Source organism: Tympanuchus pallidicinctus, unplaced genomic scaffold (genome assembly GCF_026119805.1).
Source record: "Tympanuchus pallidicinctus isolate F22 unplaced genomic scaffold, pur_lepc_1.0 scaffold6, whole genome shotgun sequence".
NCBI classification, from domain to species: Eukaryota; Metazoa; Chordata; class Aves; order Galliformes; family Phasianidae; genus Tympanuchus; species Tympanuchus pallidicinctus.
In genome coordinates this window covers 1,644,035-1,663,640 of record NW_026294780.1, presented here as the reverse complement: position 1 = coordinate 1,663,640, position 19,606 = coordinate 1,644,035, and the positions used below count along the sequence as shown (strand labels likewise).

The 19,606-nt window shown below is 38.1% G+C and overlaps 1 protein-coding gene across 6 annotated transcripts in view; it reads right to left on the bottom strand.

Moving 5' to 3' along the window:
- Positions 1-19,606, bottom strand: part of MID1 (midline 1) — a 235,045-nt gene that overhangs the window by 23,592 nt on the left and 191,847 nt on the right. For all 6 annotated transcript variants that reach the window (XM_052664947.1, XM_052664946.1, XM_052664948.1 and 3 more), the window contains 3 exons: positions 17,185-17,280; positions 4,473-4,580; positions 637-785 (listed from right to left, as the gene is read on the bottom strand). In XM_052664947.1, coding sequence (XP_052520907.1) covers positions 637-785; positions 4,473-4,580; positions 17,185-17,280 — 353 coding nt within the window. The remainder of the gene's footprint in view (positions 1-636; positions 786-4,472; positions 4,581-17,184; positions 17,281-19,606) is intronic.

Here is a 19,606-nt window from a genome sequence, read left to right as displayed (position 1 = left end):
AACTAGACTGAATTTTTTGACAGGACAGGTTCCTGAAAACACTAATTCCCTTGTCTTCGATATATCTGAAAAAGAGCAAGGATGCTAGAAGTAGCAGAAATTCTCTGCACCCAGGAACCCAGAACAGTAGCCTCCATAACTTCCAGACATTCAAGCTGTTGAACCCTTAAATATTTGAGTGGGCTACCTGAGATGTACATCACATGTTCTCAAAGCTACACAGTTTCATAGAATCAGAAAATAATGTCCTGAATTGGAAAGGACCCATAAGGGTCATCAGGCCCAACTCCTAGTTTTGTTACCTTGCTCCTTGCTGTTTTGTAAGACCATGTCAAATTTCTCCTAAGGGAACACACTTGCTCCCATATTTCTTTCTGAATCTATGAACTTTTCTAACTGTTCTAATACTTATTTCACTCCCTTTCTTGACTACTTCTCTTTTCAAAGGGATGTTTTGATTTAGCATTACAGCAAGGTCTTTCTTCGTCTGGTACAGCACAAAGTGGCGTTACTGGGGAACGCAGCAACTCATCCTTCCTTCTTTGACCACATTATCACAGTAGTGGGACAAAGCAACACAGTCACCTAACTGCCTGAAATTGAGGTTCTCCTGTTTATTGAGAGGAACATATTTACCTTTCGGTGATGTTTTTAGCAGTTTGTAGGAAGCGAGCGTGATCATTCTCCTTCAGCGACTGCTCAGCCTGAGAGATGAGGGACGTCGAGCGCTCAATGCACTGTTTGCAGTTTGCAATCTGCTGAGCCAGTTTTCTCAACCTCACCACCTTGTGCGGAAACATAAGAAAGCAGTCACTTGTCTAAGGTCACAAATCACTATTACATTTGCACTTTTGAGGCAGAAGTGACATGGAAAGGGGGACCCAAGACAAATGGCCTCCCTGACAAGAGCTTCTTTCACACACAGTTTGATGGCGACTGCCTTCCACTAGCCACAGAACATTTTAAATCAGGGGACAGGCACAGCCTTCATGCCTCAAAATTTTCCACGTGGAAAACAACAGAGGAGAGCCAAAACAAGCACAGCTGGCTTTCCTTCCAACAGAAGAAACGTCATTTCCTGGTACTTTCTGCTTATATGATAACTAAAGGGTATTTAGATAACCATTTTCCTGAAGTGAAGAGATCAGTCTCAACGGCAGCTTACAGATGGCATACTTTTTTCCATGTTACTGAGGTAAATTTCATTAAAAAATCATCCGAAAATAAAATTTGAGAAAAAAGGATCGTTAATTTCTACCAACAATACGTCTGCCATTTTCATTACAAGCTCTTAGTCAAACAAGGTGGTTTTTGGGGGGTATTTTTAACAGGACAAAAGCACAGTAGTACTGAAGAGATTATTATTATTACTGAAAACATATGTGCTGGAGATAAACACAGTAGATGTGACTGTAATCACTAGCTGAAAGGTTAGGGAGGGGCACAGTCAATTCCCCATTTAAAGACAATGTTGGCTAACAAAATTAATAGTTCCTGAAAGGTCTGGGAGTCCTTCCCGTTGCTATCACACCAGGATTGCTGCTACTTCATAGTTTGAACAGGAGTAAGGAAAAGGAAGGAAATGAAATAATCTGAAGTTTAGAAAGGCATTAGGACTCAGTTACCAGAAAAAAAATGAGGAAACTAATAAGTATGTGCATTAGCAAAAAAAGTGCAAACTTATAATCATGACAGAGTTCTAAATCTTGGGAATTATGGCATAAACTTTGAAGCTGTTGAATGTAATTTCACATATAATTGTGACAGGAGTTATGACTTTCTAAGCAGAGATGAATGTATCTTAGTGCTCCTACATGACAATTAAAATCTGCTGGAAAAAACCATCTTTTGGAAAACTTTCAAAAAGAAATCACTGTCTAAACAATTTGTGTTCTGTAACATTGGTGTTTCTTTTAAGGGTAGAAGAAATAAAGATAAAAATGCAGGAAAAGCATACAGATTTTGAGATTGCCACTGATGTGATCAGGCTTTCTCCTCACAGTTCAAAGTGTTCAAGCACCCAATGCCTTGGAAACCCTTGCCTGAGTTCCCTCCAGTTTGTTCCAATGTCTTTCTGTGTTGGGACTCCAAACCTGCACACACTAACTAGATGGGGCTATTAAAGTGCTGAGCAAGGCAGAGAATCTCTTCCACTGATTTATGATTTACTGGTTGCGCTTTGTTGATATGGCTGGTGTTGGTGATTTTATTACTCTTGACTTATGTTTAGAGTGTTACACATCTAGATGTACAGTTACACTGAGGAAGACTCAATAATTGAAGTACTTTCACAATTACTTATTTGAATAAGGGAACAGTATTTAGATCTCAGCTTTTCATAAATACACTGAGAGGTGGAGATAGATATCGGGAATGGGAATGGTTCAACTGATTGTTCCAAGGATAAGAAAATACTTTTTCTAATTGTGTATTTAAGCAGAGACCACAATTTGGCTACACCAGTCTAACCAGAGAAAGATACACTGCAGTAATTGGTCACCTCTTCATTTAAGTATTAATTAAAAAAAAAAAAAAAAGAATGTATGAACTGATACAAATGTTACCTTGTGAACTTTTAGCATTTAGAGGACATGCCATGAGTTTCAAGGTCTACATATAAACAATTTTTTTGTTGTTTACTTGATTTTTCTTTAAAACTTAAAAAGACAACTGGTCATAAACATCTAAAGGAAGAGTGTCCCCTCCCTCTGTCCATAGTGGCAGGAATGACATCTGCACTAAAATTATCTTCTCTATTTAAGTGTTCTTCCTGCTAAGCACTCAGTCAGGTTTTATAGGTTTTAGGTGATAAGTGAGATTAGCAAAGGAGCTGCACTCCATTGTAAGACTGGTATGTCTGAATGTGCAGCCCTGCAGTCTTAGCTGGAACTATATTTGAGTATTTCCATCGTTGTAGCCTTCACTATCATTTCCAAGAAAAATCTGCCATTCTTTCCCTTCCAGAAAGACTACAGAGAGAAGTCACTGCTTGCTTTAAAAGAAGGTACCTGGAACTGAATTTCTGTGGTTTTTCAGATTTTCTGGCCATTAGGGAGCTCCCTGGACATGTAATCCTTAGCAAAGTTTCATGACTGTTAAGGTATTTACGTAATTACTCAGAAAAGACTAGCCTGATTCTCACGTTAAGAGCAGATTAAGAACTAATCTTAATTGTCCATCTAGCTCAGCATCTCGTTTAAAAAGGCCAGTAGTGGAGGCACCATCTAGGACCGTCTAGGAAATAACACATTCTCAGAGGACTGACTCAGCCAGCAGCAATTTGTGGCTCATGGATGTCCTGAGCCTGAAGTGGCATTGCAGCATTTAATTTTGCAGTTTTGTTATTGTTATTGCTGTTTTTGTTCTCTGACTTTTCTTCAGTTTGTTTTTCTTTCATGAGTTAGTCTATAAGACTCTTGACTCCATGAATCTTTCACCATCTACAGCATTCTGAGGAAACACATTCCAGACCTAAACTGGTCTTCCATTGGTACCACTTTTTGATTAAACAAAGTAGAACAAGGAATGGGGTTATATTCTGATATCAGCAATATTCACATACATTTGGACATCAGAATACATGTTCACAAGCAATCAATTTTTAAAAAGTAACTAATGTAGCATAAATCCAAAATAAGGGAAAGACTTCTACTTCATTGAATGCACAGCTGGTCTCAATACATAGGGGAACACAGTTGAAACAATAATTCAAAAGGCCATCATTTCCATGTAGTAGGGAATTATATTTTGTTAACAGCACGGGGAAATTCAGGTTCTGTCACACAATGTAGAGGACCCACAGTTTCAAACATGTTTAAGTCAGCCCTTGCCTACAGGCTTTTCATTTCAAGTTAATTGGAATAGCTTGACAGCTGAATGAACCATTTAACCTGCTCTTGACTTTGTTCCTTTCCTGAGTCTTTCCCACACAAGAAGAGTTTATATTTGACTTGGTTATTTTAGCAGTTAAAGAGTAAACACCATGTACCAAGCAAATAAGAATGTTAATTCGACTCTAATATGGTTCTGAGTTAACAGGTAGCTAGCTCAATGTGTTGAAACTTGAATATCAGAGATTCTATTGCTCAGTATGTTTGCCATGAATAATCATCATAACTCAGCAATTAGAAATGTGTAGCAAATACTGTGGCACTTTGTGAAAGTGAAAATTTTGGAGATAGGCTGTTAGGCATATAGCAGAGGGAAGGAAGCATTTTATTATTATTTACCGACAGTGATATCATTTCAATGTTTATCCTTAAAAATTACAATTGTGTGTAGAAAGAGAAATGCTAAATAAAGTGTTTAAGTCTGACATCCTAACCTTAGCTGATTTCTTTCCTCTTTACATAAAAAATAATGGCCCAGGACTACAGAGGGAGACTTACAAATTTTTGAGTACCTGAAGTCAAAAAGCTGTAAGCATAAAGAAGTAATGTTGTTTCCGTGATATAAAGAAGAAAAGCTGTTACCTTTCCTTCCTTGATTTTGGTTCCAATTATTTGTCGTCTCTGTTGTATTATTTCAATAAGCTGGTCACATTCTTCCATCAGCTTCGTTTCTTGGCGAGATGCGTTCACCTACAAAGTAAACCATGTTGATCTTATTTCTAATTCAAGTGAGAAAAGCCTGTTCCTCTGATGACAGAGTGATGTCCTTTATGGCCGACAGTTGTTAGACATGAAAGCTCCTCAGGAGGTGGAAAACAAATCACAGACTGAAGAATTAAATAGGACTGCATGAATATTCATGCACGTAAGAGTACAAGTACTGGATGACACGTAACTCTAGTACAGTATCCCGCCTCCATTAGCTGCTAATGCCAGCATCTGCTAGCAACACATCTTAAGAAAGCCAAGCATGTTTGGTGCTTCCCAAGAATACTGCCTCATACTCTCACCAATTTCAGCCCAGAATCATCTTGAACTTGATTTGCTGAATTTAGCATTTGAAAACATAATTACTTTCAGCGTCCATGTAGTCTGTGAAAGATTCAAGTAACCAGAGATCCAAGTGACATTACTTAGTCATGTGTATGGAATGTCTTCTTTATCATTGCTAATTTGATGATAAATCAGAATATCGTAACTGTGCTGATGCAGACATAATATGAGCTGGTGAAACTGCTGTTAGCACCAAAAAAAGCAACAAAGAATACTAGTTTTCTGTGGAAAATGTTGACTTTCTGTCAAAAAATAAGCAAACTTGAAATAGAAAAGTTTTGTTTTTCAGATGAAAATGCTTTGTTTCTGAATGAGACTGATTTCTTTCAATGGAAAGTTAACATTTTGTATGACAAGCAAAATGTACCTCCCCACCAGCAGTAGTACATATAGCTTAAATAAGCAGCTTAAGGAGAAATAAAAAAGGCGAAAAGTCCTAATCATATCTACAATGGAGAAAAAATAGGAGTGATTTCAGAATTGAGCTTCCATACTCACTTTGCAAAGAGAGTAAAGCAGCCCCCTGTCCTGGCCAGTTTCTCCTAGAACTACACTAATCACCTTTTCCATTGCACTAGTAGAGCTAGTGGTGAACCAGAACAGGGAACAGTTCCAGGTGAAAACTAACTCTATTTCCCCTCCTTGGTTATTTTTTTTCAGTCCAATCAACACTTTGATCTGTCTCAGCTTTCTTCTTTTTTCTTCCAACAATGTTTTTAAACATGCATTTACCTGTAAGCATATTACAGAGCTCATTAAGATTAAGCAAATGCCTACGTGTCTAAGTTTGGGCGAGGACCAATTTTATAAATACCTTCTAATATATAACACATTGTGTCCTCTGGGCAAAAAGGGGACTTGTTTACAAAGACCTGCTTTCATTAAGAATTTGGATTATCTTCCTCAAATCTTTATAAAGTTAAAATTTAGTTGCATATTTCATTGGTTTAAATATTAATTATGCTGTCAGAGTTAAAGAGAAAATAAATTCATTTCTGGAAGGGAATAGATGGTACTGAAAATTCTGAAGAATGCTGTGCGTAGCAGGTGAAGAAGTAGAAACCATGCAGTTTTAGGGTGCCTATTTATTTACTCACAACAGCAATGTCTTCCATCTGGCTTCCCGTTAGAGTCCATGAGTAGAGACAGACCATGGAACAGCTAACCCAAAGCCTCTGACAGTGCACACATCTCTCCACTGATGGCTTACGGAGAATCCAGAAATAATCAACCAAAATATCAGCCTCACTGAAGAGCCAAAATTGGGTTGTGTAAAAGTTGCCCTTCCAGCTCTACCATTTATCATCATCCCACCAGACCAGCTGTGTAACACCTGGTCAAGCACTGTACTTTGGTGTGAACTTGTGCAGAGCTGTTTTCAACAATGTGTCCAAAACAAAATTCTCCCCTGCACCTATTTCACCCATTTTATTAGTGGACTGAAATTCCACCAAGGTGGTGAATCTCAAATGGGCTCAGTCGAGGGGCAACGATCCCATTCACTACACACGGATACAACTCTTTTTACTTCAATAACAAGGTTTGTTCATGCTTGTGCTGACTTTGGCATTGAATTACTGTAACATTTCACAGGATTTTTGAGTAGCTTCCACTCAAAGTGTTACTTCTATCACGACTTATATCATGAGTGTGTTTTGTATGGTAGACCTCAGTAGTATTTGGGGTGACTTTCATGGTAGAGAGAGTTCAGAAAGGTTAAGTCAGCAGTGTTTCATTAATGCCCAGATGGTTTAAAAAATAAAGTACTAATTAAATTTTAAATTAAGAAACTCTAGACTAAGAAAAATGAAATGCTTGGAAGAAAACTTTGAATTTCTTACACACTGTCTGCAGACTTCTCTTTTTCCTTTGAAATCTGGAAAGCGTACTCATTTATAAACTTCATTTGAAGACATTTCCAATGTTATAGTTTGCATGAGCTTATTAAAACTGGAAGGAATATTTCCAAAACTATTTTATATGTCTGAGCCTTACATGAAAAAAGAAAACAACACTTAATTTGGGGGCTTTTCTCAAGCTGAAATACTCCTTAATCAAATTTTCAGCCTAGAAAGCCTCTGAATCAGTAATAACTTCATAGTTGAGCACATGCCTAATTTTAAGTGCAGCATATTACCAATGGCCCTAAAGGGACTACTTGTGAGATTAACACTGAATATTATTTACTTGTGTATTTCTGAGGAGTCATATGTCAGACCAAAGAGCCAGAGGCATGGAACAGGGCTCTGCTGTACAGGTGCTACAGAAATACCAGAATAAGACTTTGCCTTCTGCTTGAGTCCTTTGATGAACAGCAACCTTGACAATAACTTCCAGCTGGGACTGGCCAAAGAATGCAAGTTCTGTCTGATGAAAACATTTGAGGTTTTATATTTTTCCACATTAAAAACAAGCCCTCTTTCCAAAGAGTTCATTAAAAAAAGGACTCAGAGTCTCATTTGAAAAGTCCAGAGGCTGTGTCACTGACTTGGGTTGTGGGAGGCTCTGAATCATGCAGAGAACAGAAATTAATTCTGTATATCCTCCATCCAGGATGAGTACCAGTTCTTAAATATAGCATTTTCATTGTCCAAGAGTTTATGCTAGACTTGGAGACAACTTTCTGTTGAAAATGTCACTGATATCAACGCACATCTTAGTTAGTTAGTTAGATATCTTAGTTTTGGCATTAGAACACTCCTTAGAAATCCATAACTATCGTAAATCTAAAGTATCTTTTTCTGTTGGTACCATTTTAAAAAACTTCTCTTCCATACAACAAAACTTTTAAAAAACAGACTCAGAGGCCTTGTTAGGATTTAGTGAAGTTATGACATTTTCCACAACAAAATAAACAAGAAAGGACTTAGTTTAGTCCTTCTGCTTTCATGGGTAATTTATTTCTACTTCCCAAACATCTTAATATTTCAAACAGCTAAAAAAAAAAACAGTCAGAGATCTTTCCAGGTTTTCCAGACAGATGGATACGGTCTGACGGCCTAAGCCTCAAGGAGTGGGTGTTAAACAATAGAGAAATAGGGTTTCCTCGCTTCTCTGACAGGGAGCTGGAAACCACAAGCCCTCCTGACCCAAAGGGGAAAGCAGGCCAGCTGCTCCCAGATCCACAAGCTGAGAACTGCATTGGAAAGCATTCTACTCTATGTTGAGGCTTCCCAGGCTTTCATCTTCAGAGACCTGAGTTAAATTGCAGCTTAGGTCATATGAAAATGAAAATGGTGGTTTCAAAGTCCCTAGCAGATGTTTGGGAAATCACAAAAACTGTAACGCTGCTAGTGGTTAAAGGTTACAGGAAAGCTTCTACGGTTAATTCAAAGGCAAACAGAGTGCCATAGGACTAAATTCATGCTATGAAAGCTAATATACCAGAATCAAAAGATATTTCAGTATCTCAGCAGACATTTTTTCCACAGGAGCAAAACTCCCCCTCTGGAATTCCTTATGGGTGAGGCAATTTTATCTGCAAGTGCAAATGCTTAAGTCTGTTGGCAAATAATCCCAAAATGACAAACAAAATAAGAGACTCTAAGAGGTTGCCTGCTTTTTTAAGACTGACTGGGATAAATTAATCAAAACCAGAGTAATTTTTATTCACTGGTCCTCCATTAGTTGTGCAAACTGAAGTAAAGTAGGTTGTAAAAAATCTCTGGAAAGTGAGGTATGTGTTTAGGTTTTAGCTTTCCTAAAATGGTCTGTGTTCCTCAAAATGCCATAGGCATGGCCATCTAGGTAAGCAAAGAATATCAGCTTTGTGAGTGTGAGTTGATGGTTACATAATTACTATTTATGCATAAACAAAAATAAGAGGAAAAAAACCAAATTGCATTAATTCTGCTAAACAACCAATACTTTATTGCCACGTATTTCTTTCTTTTTACATTTTAAGCCTGAATTCCTAGCCAGGAATTCTTTCATATCCCCATTTGATAACACAGGTTATTTCATTTACTTTTGTAGAGCAAAAACAACTCTTAGACTAAAGTTTTTTCAGATTTTATCAAGTCTAAGAGTAAAACTGATTTTATCTACTGTGACAAACAGTGCCTTTGGAAATATGTGATATTAATCAGCTTGCCATCTGAAGAGATCAACTACAACTGCTGTAGACTAAATTGGTGCAAGAGAAAGGAATGGCCATCTCCCATTTCAAGGTGCCAGAGGCTTTGTTTTTGTTTACATTCTAAGTTTATCTCTAACCTGGGTCTAGAGGCAGTCTCAGAGCAGGTTAAACAAAGGTCAGCACAAAAGTACAGCAACTGATTCTGGCTACCTAGGAATTTGGTGAATGAAGAACTAATTAGGCAAGGAAAGCTATAGATAGCACTTCAAGTCGCACTGATAAGGATATCTTTCCCAATCTTGACTAAAAGTAAACCTTTTTAGAAGTCTGAAATACTCACATTACTCATTCAAATAGTAAAGTTTTTGGTTTGTTCTTTTTTTTTTTTTCCTTGCTGTGCTTTGAAGCAGATGGTTGAGAAAAACTAACCAGCAAGGATCCTAGCAGTCCTCCAGTGACATTTACGATCCAATCAGAGGAGCAAAGCAAAACAGAACAATGACAACACAGAAGTTTCATGGAAAGCAAACAAATTGTTTTTCATAAGATTTCCATTAAAAACATTAAACATCTTAAATTTAAATTGTCTGGAAAATTCTAATAAAGAACCTCTCCAGATACAGTGAGGCTGACAGATGACAGACTAGGCCTGCTTCAAGGAACCAAACACTGTTTTTTATGAAACACAAATGCAGCATGATGCTGAATCTATAGTTAGCCTTTTTCAGCATAGGAAAGCGCATTGGAGGGAAGATATTTACTGAGAGAAAAAATGCAGTTCCACAGATAGGTTAAACTGCTCTGGGATCATACTGCCAAAAAGAAAAGTCTTTCCCCACTTTCCTTCAATGTGCAGAAGGTGGTGCAGCCACTTGGGGAAATGACTGGGCTGAGCTCACCTGTCTGACTTGGACACTGCACTGGGACATGGGAAGCATGTAGAGCAGCACAGCGCAGCAGAGGGGGGGCAATTCTGGCACAGTGATGTTTAGGACTGATTAAGCTTTAGTGAAACCAGCCCTGAGGAGGGATGTGTTTTTTCAAGACACACTAAGATGGTTAAATTAATCCTTTAAGTCATTATTTTTTGCCCTTTCTGTTAATCGATTCTTTGAACCTAAATAATAAAAATATTTTTTTGAATTGAACAGTATTTACTTACTTACTGTTCTGATTTTGTTTTTCCTGCTGACACCATGCCTTTTTGTCATGTTGAGCAAAACATTCCTCTTGGCTTATTCAGGGTAGAAAAACAAAACCAAGTAAGTAATTGCTGAAGTTCAAAGAATGCTGAAGATGAACCCCTGTATCCAGCAGTTCAGTACTTAAAATCTGGGGTCTCTGGCCCAGTATTTAGCATATTTGCTAGAGGAACAATGCCTTTGATCTTCTTGCTGCTCTTGTTATTGTTCAGCAGCTTCTGTTAGGACAGATAATGGAGAAACCTAGGAGTGTTTTGTTCCCATAAAGGTAAATGTCTCAAAGACAGAGCTCCAAAAAGTAAGGGCATTTTGACTGCCAAGTTATGCTCTCAGAAGTAGGCACAAAGTATTACCTGCTGTATTACTTGATTAGTGATTAACAGTGACTGAAATTTACTTTCTAATTTTAAGGACAAGGTTTTGCAGGGATGTCAGTCTGGCATAGATGCAAATACATACCCATGCATGGGTGTGAGGCAGAGGAAGAGATGGAGGGAATGGGAACTGGTCTTTTTACCAGACAGTGACAAGAATTCCTACTGGTTTATATTTAGTCCATGCAACCCATATCGTAATTGTGACTTAAAAAGTTACAAAACAGTTGCAGGTGCAATAACATACTCTACTATATGCCTAATCTGCACGTTAACGGTATGCATAAGTGCTGCAGTTCTAGACACATATATGTGACCAATTATACATTTAATTAGTCATTTGTGAAAGCAATTAAATGTTTCCTTAGGCAAATAATATTTGACTACTAGGCTAGGGCATGCTGGGCATGAATTGAGGACATCCTTGAATGAATATTAATTCTGAAGTATCCATATACTTAGTATGTTTTGTTAGTTTTATTTCTAAATTTCTCTACTATTACGTAAAATTAGGACTCACTGAAGCTTCCTTGAAGCTACTTTGAATGAAATAAAGTTTTATGAGAGTGGAACTAAAGGTAGAAGTGAAGTACTTGTAAATAAAAAGTGGATCATGCCACATATTCCATCTAAACCATGTTAACAGATAAAATATCTCCCTCTCATTAGAAACTGTCAGAGGAAAAAAATGCTATAAACCTTCCTGAGGGTTTTAGGCACATCAAGTTTGCTAATTAATCTCTCATTGAGAAAAATAGCTCCCAGTTTCCTTCAAGTCCTTCTCCTGCCTACTTTTTAAAAAAAAAAAAAAAAAAAAAACCTATTTCTAGGACTTAAAGAGACTATAGCTGCTGAACAAATATCTTGTATCTTCACAAAACTAGGAGGCATTAGGACAGAAAAAGAAAGTTTTCAGTGCAGATACTTTCCATATTACCTACACTACATATTTCATACTGAGAGTGAATGCTTTTTTAATCTATTGCCCCTTCCCTATTGTCTAGAAAACCTCACCAAAGTGTATTCCTTATTCCAAAGCACAAGTATTCAGCTATGTATGACTACGGAGGACATTTGCTACAGTTCAGCCACCAAAATCTACACAAAGGCTTTGCATTAAGATTTTTCTAAAGAGAACTACTCAGTTTTCTCAGGCTTTGAATGCAATGGACCCGAATCTCAAAAAAAAGTAAGTGCCATGACAGTGAAAACATGAGCATCCACTGTTTTATTATTGTCACAGACAAAGCCTCTTTATTGTTTGTGCTTCTTCAGGGAATCACTCTAACAGCTGAGTTCTGACTTTGCTTTCCCTCAAATAGCAGAAATGCTCCACGTATCTCATATAAAAAAGGATGGAGACCACACAGTGTCATTAAATTTAAGGAACCTCTCTTGTAGACACCGTCTAAACAGAAACTTGAATTTTCATTACTTACAGTTTTCCCATTTGGCTTATTTCTTCTTGATAAGGCATAGGGGAAAAAAAAAAAAGAAAAAAAAGATGAAAAAAAAGATAACAGCAGGCTTTTTGCAGGTGCTGCCATCTTCTCTTCATTGCTTTTGCATGGCTGCTTTCACACTGATTTAAAACGTGGCTGACTGGTGTAAGCATTCACTATCTGTGCTAAGGATCTTTCAATACACAACTTTGTTCAGGTGATTGCATAGCATAGCTATAAAAACACCCAATAAGACACAAAAACAATTTTTGGTTGAGAAGTTTCTGCTGAGATTTAGCCTGCAGCATATCTTTAGAAGCAGCTAGAAACTGAACATTTCCATTACAAACAGAAAGCAAAGGAGGCAGCAGTTTGAGGGCTATGCAATTATAGGGAAATGTCTTCCCCTCTTTGAATAGCCAAAAATGATTTTGCAGCAGTGTCCAGAATTTGCTTCCTATGACGTTTGGTGAATTGAAAATAAAACCAAACCAAACCAAACGACTGAGGTACAGATGTTATAAAACTGCCTACAAGCAAAACCTATTTCCTTTCCCCTCTCCCTTGGATAATTGTTCCAATTTTTCCTCCAGCTGAATTCAGATTGTGTTTCTGCATAACAAATGAGAGCAGCTTCATGGTATTGACTAAATAATAGATGCTTGATCATATACTTCCTAGAAGAGATGAGAAAAATGTCCAGAAACAATACTGAAAGTGTTAAGAAAAAAAAAAACTGGCAGAAGAGTCTCACACTCAAATTTGTGCCTAATGTCAATTATTCTCATGATCTAAAACACCTGCAGCGAACTCATGTTTTCCTAACAGCGAAGTGCCTTGCAAACTGGCAATTCCAATTTTACAATGGTGGTTTTAGAAGATTTGTCCAAGGTTCTTACAAGAAATTTCAGTTACCAGCAAAATTCTGCAGCAGTGGGACCCCAGCTGCTGCAGAGGGCTTATACATGGGCTGTTAATGTTCGCCATTTAACTTCTTTTCCCCAGGTATCTTCCCCATAACTACAAAACAAAGCTGCTTTCCTGACACACAGATGTTTTTATGGACTCTTTAGAGACACATGCTGATTGAACCACATGCTAGAGGACTGCCTCACTGGGTGAATGTCCATGGAATTTATAGGTAATAATCTACCAGGTCTGGTTTTAATGCTTTATTTACAGGTTTTCTACAGATATTACAAGACACATAAAAACTGCAAACTAGAACTACAAATAGGCTCTGAGCACTCTGATCTAGCTATAGATGTCTCTGTTCATTGCAAGTTGGCCCTTCCAAATCCCTTCCAACTCAAATGATTCTATCATTCTATGATTCTATGAAATAGTTATATTGAAGTTTAGAATCCATTTCTATTCAATCTTCTCAGTTTGCACAGAAAACTGCATTTTATCATATGAATCAACCTATCATTTGTTACAACCAAGCCTGGTGATCCTCACAGAGGAGGAGTACTGGGACTCTGGGGCTCTGCACTCCCTCACATGCTGTGGAAAGAAGCCGAAAGCAGCCTGGCCAAGTGTGAGGATGTAGACCTGCCATTATCTCCAAGGAAGGAAACAAAACTTTCCTGATGAATAGCTTGGGAAAAATCAGGAAAAATCAAGAAAGGACAAATGGAATTTCAGAGGAACGGAGAGTGCAAAAGCAAGGGTAAAAGAAAACATGTCAGGAATGAGTCTAGAAGGTGAGTAAAATCAATGTGCCTTTGTGCTTCTAAATAAAAAGAAAGACTGGGGATAAAAAAGATTTTAAGTGTCTGAAGTGTGCAGTTCTCAGGGTGTGGCTCCCACTGAGAAAATGGGATTTTTTTAATTAAGTGTTACCATAAACTAAGCGTTAGCACAGACCATACTTTCATATTGGGCACAAACTCAGTCATCCAGATTTTATAAAACACTTAATAATATCTCAGCTTCGCTTAAAGCAGTAAAGTCTGGCTTGATTTATTCACTCAACTTTTCCTGCTGATAGGCCCAAAACCACTCACAGGAACCCAAGCCTGGAAGTGGACTCCTCCAGTCTCTCAAGATTAGATCCCACATCAGGATAAATCTTGTCACAAATTGATGAAGTCCATCTAAAAATAGTTAAGATTTACATCCCCATTGCTGTGACGAAAGGCAGCTCCCGAGCCCCCTCCCTTGCTGCTGGAAATCATCCAGTTTCCAAAGAGTGCACATTGTTGACCAGTTCCTGCCTGCTAGTTTGAGAGAGAAGTGAAAATGGCTCTCTTTCTGAAGGGAACAAGCTTTAGTTTTAGGACAGGGAGTGACAGGATTTAGTTTTTGCTATAGATGAAGTTACAATCGTCTGATGAGAAGGATGTATGGTAAATAATGAATCTGCCATAAGTCTGTTGCTGGGAAGCCTTTAACAGCACACTCTGATGAGAAACAGTGGCACTGTAACAACATTTGGTTTGGCTGCTGAGGATGCATTTCTGCAAAAGACACATGGTCTGTTTGTTGTTCATTTGAAGAAACATCAGCTCCTGGTCCATATCAGAAGCCAAAAATGACATTCATTTTTCCTTTCTTGTGACAGCGTTGGGGCTTTTTTGTTTGTTTCCTGAGACGATATATGCTTTTTTAAAAAGTTAGTGTTTGTTTCTAGTTTCAACAAACACATGTTAATTAGAACAATTGGTTTTGATGTACCCCTTAATAAAAATTGAGTAACTTTAACCTCCTTCTCTTCTTTGTTTTTCAAAGTTCACATGATTTGGCATAAAACTCCCCAGGCTTCTCTTGCTGGGTTTTAATCTCTGAAAATATAAACCAGCACTAAAATAATTTTAAATTAGGTAATGTTAATCTAGCAGATTTTACAGTGCACTACCTATATTTTTAAATGCCTGAAAATGGCATTAACTATATTTTACATATTTATCTGTAATATATTGTATCAAAAAAGAAGAAAACTGTGAGACCTCCCCTATAAAACTAACTGCCTGCTCAGTTTCAACCAGTTAATGAGTTCAAATGGCAACACTAATACAATCATTGGAAACTTAGGCTTTTCTAAAGATTTTCTGATTTTATATTTTTAATATTAACGTTACAACAGCATATTGTTTGTTTCATTCTCTATTTTTGTTTGGTGATTTTTGGTATAGAAGAAGCACAAAGAAGAAGAGCACACTGAATTTTAAATTCTAGGTAAGCCTCAGCATCTCGAGTGTTTGAGATATACGCATCATATCTGAAGTTTTCACATAGTTCTGGAAAAAACAGATAGCCTCAGAGTTTACTTCTACATCCCCACTTGCCTGATTTCCAGTGATGCTTAGGTCCAGGGTTTTGATTGAAGCTCATTTCTTAATATTCAGCTAATTTAAATGCTAATTAGACTAATTTGAAGAATAAGACGTGGTAGGAATTTATTAACATCTTTGCTGCTATTTCTTTACATCTACAGAGAAATTTTCTAAAACAGGACTCAAGGGGCAGTAGCACATCTGTTACAAGTTGAACAAGTTGGATTTTTTTGTAATAGCAAATCTTACAGCTGGAAATACAATGCAGAGGAGGAGGAACAATTTAAATTTTCTGTATCTAGCACATCTTGGATATATGCCATTAATGTAGAGGAGGCTTTATGCTGTCCTGGGCTCATCTGCTTCATACTTTTTGCTCTGAGTTTTATACTTATATTGGAAGAAAATGTGTCTCATCTCTGTCTCATTATCTGCAACAGTCATCCCATCTGATGCCACATTTATTCTGTATGATGTTATTGCTGTGTATTATAAAGAGCTCAAATCCACTACCTCAAGTCTAATCTTGTGATAACTTTCATGGTTTTGTAGAGCCCCACTCTACAGAGTGGCTCTACAGGGGTGACAGGCCAACCATCTGGTAGAAAAATGGTTGCAGTGATCTCTTTGGAATATCAGTCTTGTGTTTTTTAGTTTGTTTATTGTTGTTGTTTGTTTTTATTGCTCCAACATCTGCCATTGCCACTGTCTGTAAGTATGCATCTTTTAAGACACGACTTTGAATCTACTCACAAGCAACAATTGCTCTTGGGCCTAGTTAGGTAACTGAATTTTGACCCGAAAAAGAAGTCCTACAGAGATCTGGCAGGTGGCTGTGTTAAGGCAATGTATGTCAGAATTAACTTTCTGCCCATCATACTTCTGTCTCAAAGCTCTGGGTTGAGACTACCTTCCTCACCCAAATTCCTGAGGACTATTCTCCAGGTAATGCTGACAAAGAACTTGGCTTCCTTTTGCATGTATAGACAGCCATACTCAACACTACTATTATTATTATATGCAGCTAGGCATATGCTGCATACTCTTCTCTGAATAAATAAGGTTGCTGCAGTAATCATAATGCAGGCAGGAATGAAATGTTCCTGTGTTGAAGCCTGTCAACAGACAGTATTGTAATGCAAACAAAACCCCAATATACTTTAAGAAGCTGAGAAGGTCTCATAGAGTTGGAAAATGTAAAAAGAGAACTGCTAAAACAGAGTCTGTTTTGGACTCTCTTTTCTTCCTATGCAAGCTCGCATTGTTAAATTAGTCTGTGATAATTTTAATTTGCACATAGAGCAGCAGTCCCCACAGGGCCATCTCAAGTATCCTCTAGATTTGGAGGTAATTTGAATCCAGGTCCTTCCTTACTGTGCTATCCTCAGGCAACTCAAAGACTTGTAGGCATCTTTATTCTTTGGAAGAAAAATATATTTCTTACATGACTTTTGAAGGCCACATCTGTATTTAGATACTTAATTCTGATTTTAAAAGTAATCAGTGGCAGACAGAATGCATTGTGGGTCTGGGCCCTACTATTTCTTTGCCTTAGTTTGCCATCAGTACCTATTATTCTGCCTTGCAAAGGAGCCAAGCAGATAAGCATTCTACAGATATTGAGTGGTGTACCCAAGTTTAGCAGTGTTGATGGTCAAGCAAACATAAAATCGTAATTTAAAGGGAACAAGAATGAATGTAAAGAGGATTAGCTATAATGGGAATACCATTTAACAGTGAAAAAGTTCTGTTTATCACGACCTTAATTTAGTTTTGCACTTGTTATGATTTTGTTTAAAACTTTTCTGACAGCTCAAAGTGAATGTAATTCAGTTTACAAGTTTTTCAAATGCAGGTCAGTACTCACTTCTACATGTTGACAGGTCTGAATGAGTTTTGCCAGAAGAGTTTCCAGTTCAGTATTCCTCTTAATAAGGTTGGTGAGGTTACTCTCCAAATTTTGCTGTCCATAAGAAAGAAAAAACAAATTAGTATTTTGAAGAATTTAATGCTAAGGGAAACAGTTGAAAAGGGGTATATTTTCATAATCTGAATTATGCAATGACAAAGGTATAAACGTGACATTCATTTTGGCAGAAAAAGACAAAAAAGCAGAAAGTTCAAGGTAAGTGTCAGTTCATAAAAAAATAGTTTTCAGAGGACCTACTGAAAATGAGGTTAAGATTTAGTCAGGGACAGAAGCAGAGGATTAAGGAGAAAAGCAGGAAGGTGAAAATACTTTGCCAATTAAAAAAATGAAACTTTGTCTGAGACCATTTATTTTGTTCCCTGCTCTCAGTCTAACAGCTGAATTTAAAAACCTGCTGCTAAATGAGGCCTTCTAGCACGTCCTCCTTTGGGACTGAACTTGTAAGGGCCCAGCAGTGTGTCAGCACTTGCTCCTTGGAATTCACAGTGCTGAGGGAGGGGGTTAATCTAAACGATTTAATTCTCTACTTCCCTGGAGTCTGATTTTTGAATAAATAAATCTAAAGAAAGCCACCATAGCCAGGTACAAGAAGGAAGTATCTACGCACTGATTGTGCCTTCACTAATTATTCTTTAGAGACCATATGTGGCTTGTGCCTGTGTTTATCTGCTGATTACAGCCACAAATAAGCATCTCACAATTTGTGAGCTTGGAGCTTTCTACCTCTCAGGCTACATCCTGGCTGCTGTGCAACTGCATGTCAGATTGAGATCCTGAAACAAATGGTGTAGCCTCCTCCCTCCCTGCTGTACCACAGGAAGGAAATCCAAGCTTGAGTGGTCATGGTGGCTGTGATCTACTTCCTGATCTGGCTGCTCTGGGACCAGGACCATGCAGTGTCCTGTGGGACCAGCAACTACTGGCTCTTTGCTTTTCAATGTACATCCTGTGGTAGCTGTTTGTTTACATATAAGTCCATCTTCTGGAAGCATAAAATGCAAAGTTTCCAGACAGACAGAAAATCCTGTAAATATAACTTCAGTTAACAGACTGGGAAAAAAAGATAATGAAAAAAAAACAGTCCTGGCTGTAAATACTCATATGTTCTAGTAACTTCATATACATGCATTTCGTATTGAAAACACTGAGGATAGCTGATGCGTGAAGCTTTTCCTCATAGCTGTTTTTCTATTTTTCCTATTTAAATGTAAATCCTTTACAACCATACAGTCCCTTATAACCTTTGCCTTCTAATTGTACGATGTCCTCCAAGAAGTCCCCACTAAAGCAATCTAGACAGTGCTAAACAAGAGTATCAGAACCGAGCCCTTCCCATAAGGGCCACAGTGTCTCTGCAGAGCTCTAATTAATTTCACCCCTGCTCATCTTTTTATTAATGGGTTTCCCTTCTCCACACTACTACTTTTCTCCCCAGTATATCTTTTTGGTCACTGAAGGCCCTTCAGCTGCCACTACCATATTCTCATCCTTCCTTCTTGATGACACCAAGCTGAGTGGTGCAGTTGACATGCTAGAGGGAAGGGATGCTATACACAGGGACCTGGACAGGCTTGAGAGGAGGGCCCACGCCAACCTCATGGAGTTCAACAAGTCCAAGTGCAAAGTCCTACTCCTGGGTTGGGGCAATCCTAAGCACAAATACATTCTATGCAGAGAATGACTTGAGAGCAGCCCTGAGAAGGATTTTTGGATGTCAGCTGATGAAAGACTCAAGATCATCTGGCAAGGTGTGCTTGCAGCCCAGAAGGCCAACTGTATCCTAGGTTGCATCAAGAGAAGTGTAACCAGCAGGTCAAGGGAGGTGATTCTGCCCCTCTACTCTGCTCTTGTGAGACCCTGAGGTGGGGGGGGACTTTATAAGGGCATGCAATGATAGGACAAGAGGAAATTGCGTTAAATAGGAAGAGGGTAGGTTAAATAGGAAGATTTAGGCTAGATATTAGGAAGAAATTCTGTAATGTCAGGGTAGTGAGAATTGGAACAGGTTGCCCAGAGAAGTTGTGGATGCCTCCTCCCTGGAAGCATTCAAGGCCAGATGGGCCTGTGAGCAACGTAGTCTAGTGTGAGGTGTCCCTGCCTATAGCAGGGGTTGGAACTAGGTGATCCTATAGGGCGCTTCAAACTCAAACCATTCTTTGATTCTATTCTATGATCCTCCTATATCCCCAATGTCTCTGTGTACATATTTCAAATGAGTGTGCTTGTTTTCTGGCACTGTTCCTGACTATTTCACACTGTTTCAAAACACTCTTTTCTCTGCTCTCCCTCTATGCAGCCACGCAGTCTTTTGACTCCTTGTATTTAGCTACAACTGAATGAAGCTGGCAGTATTTCACTG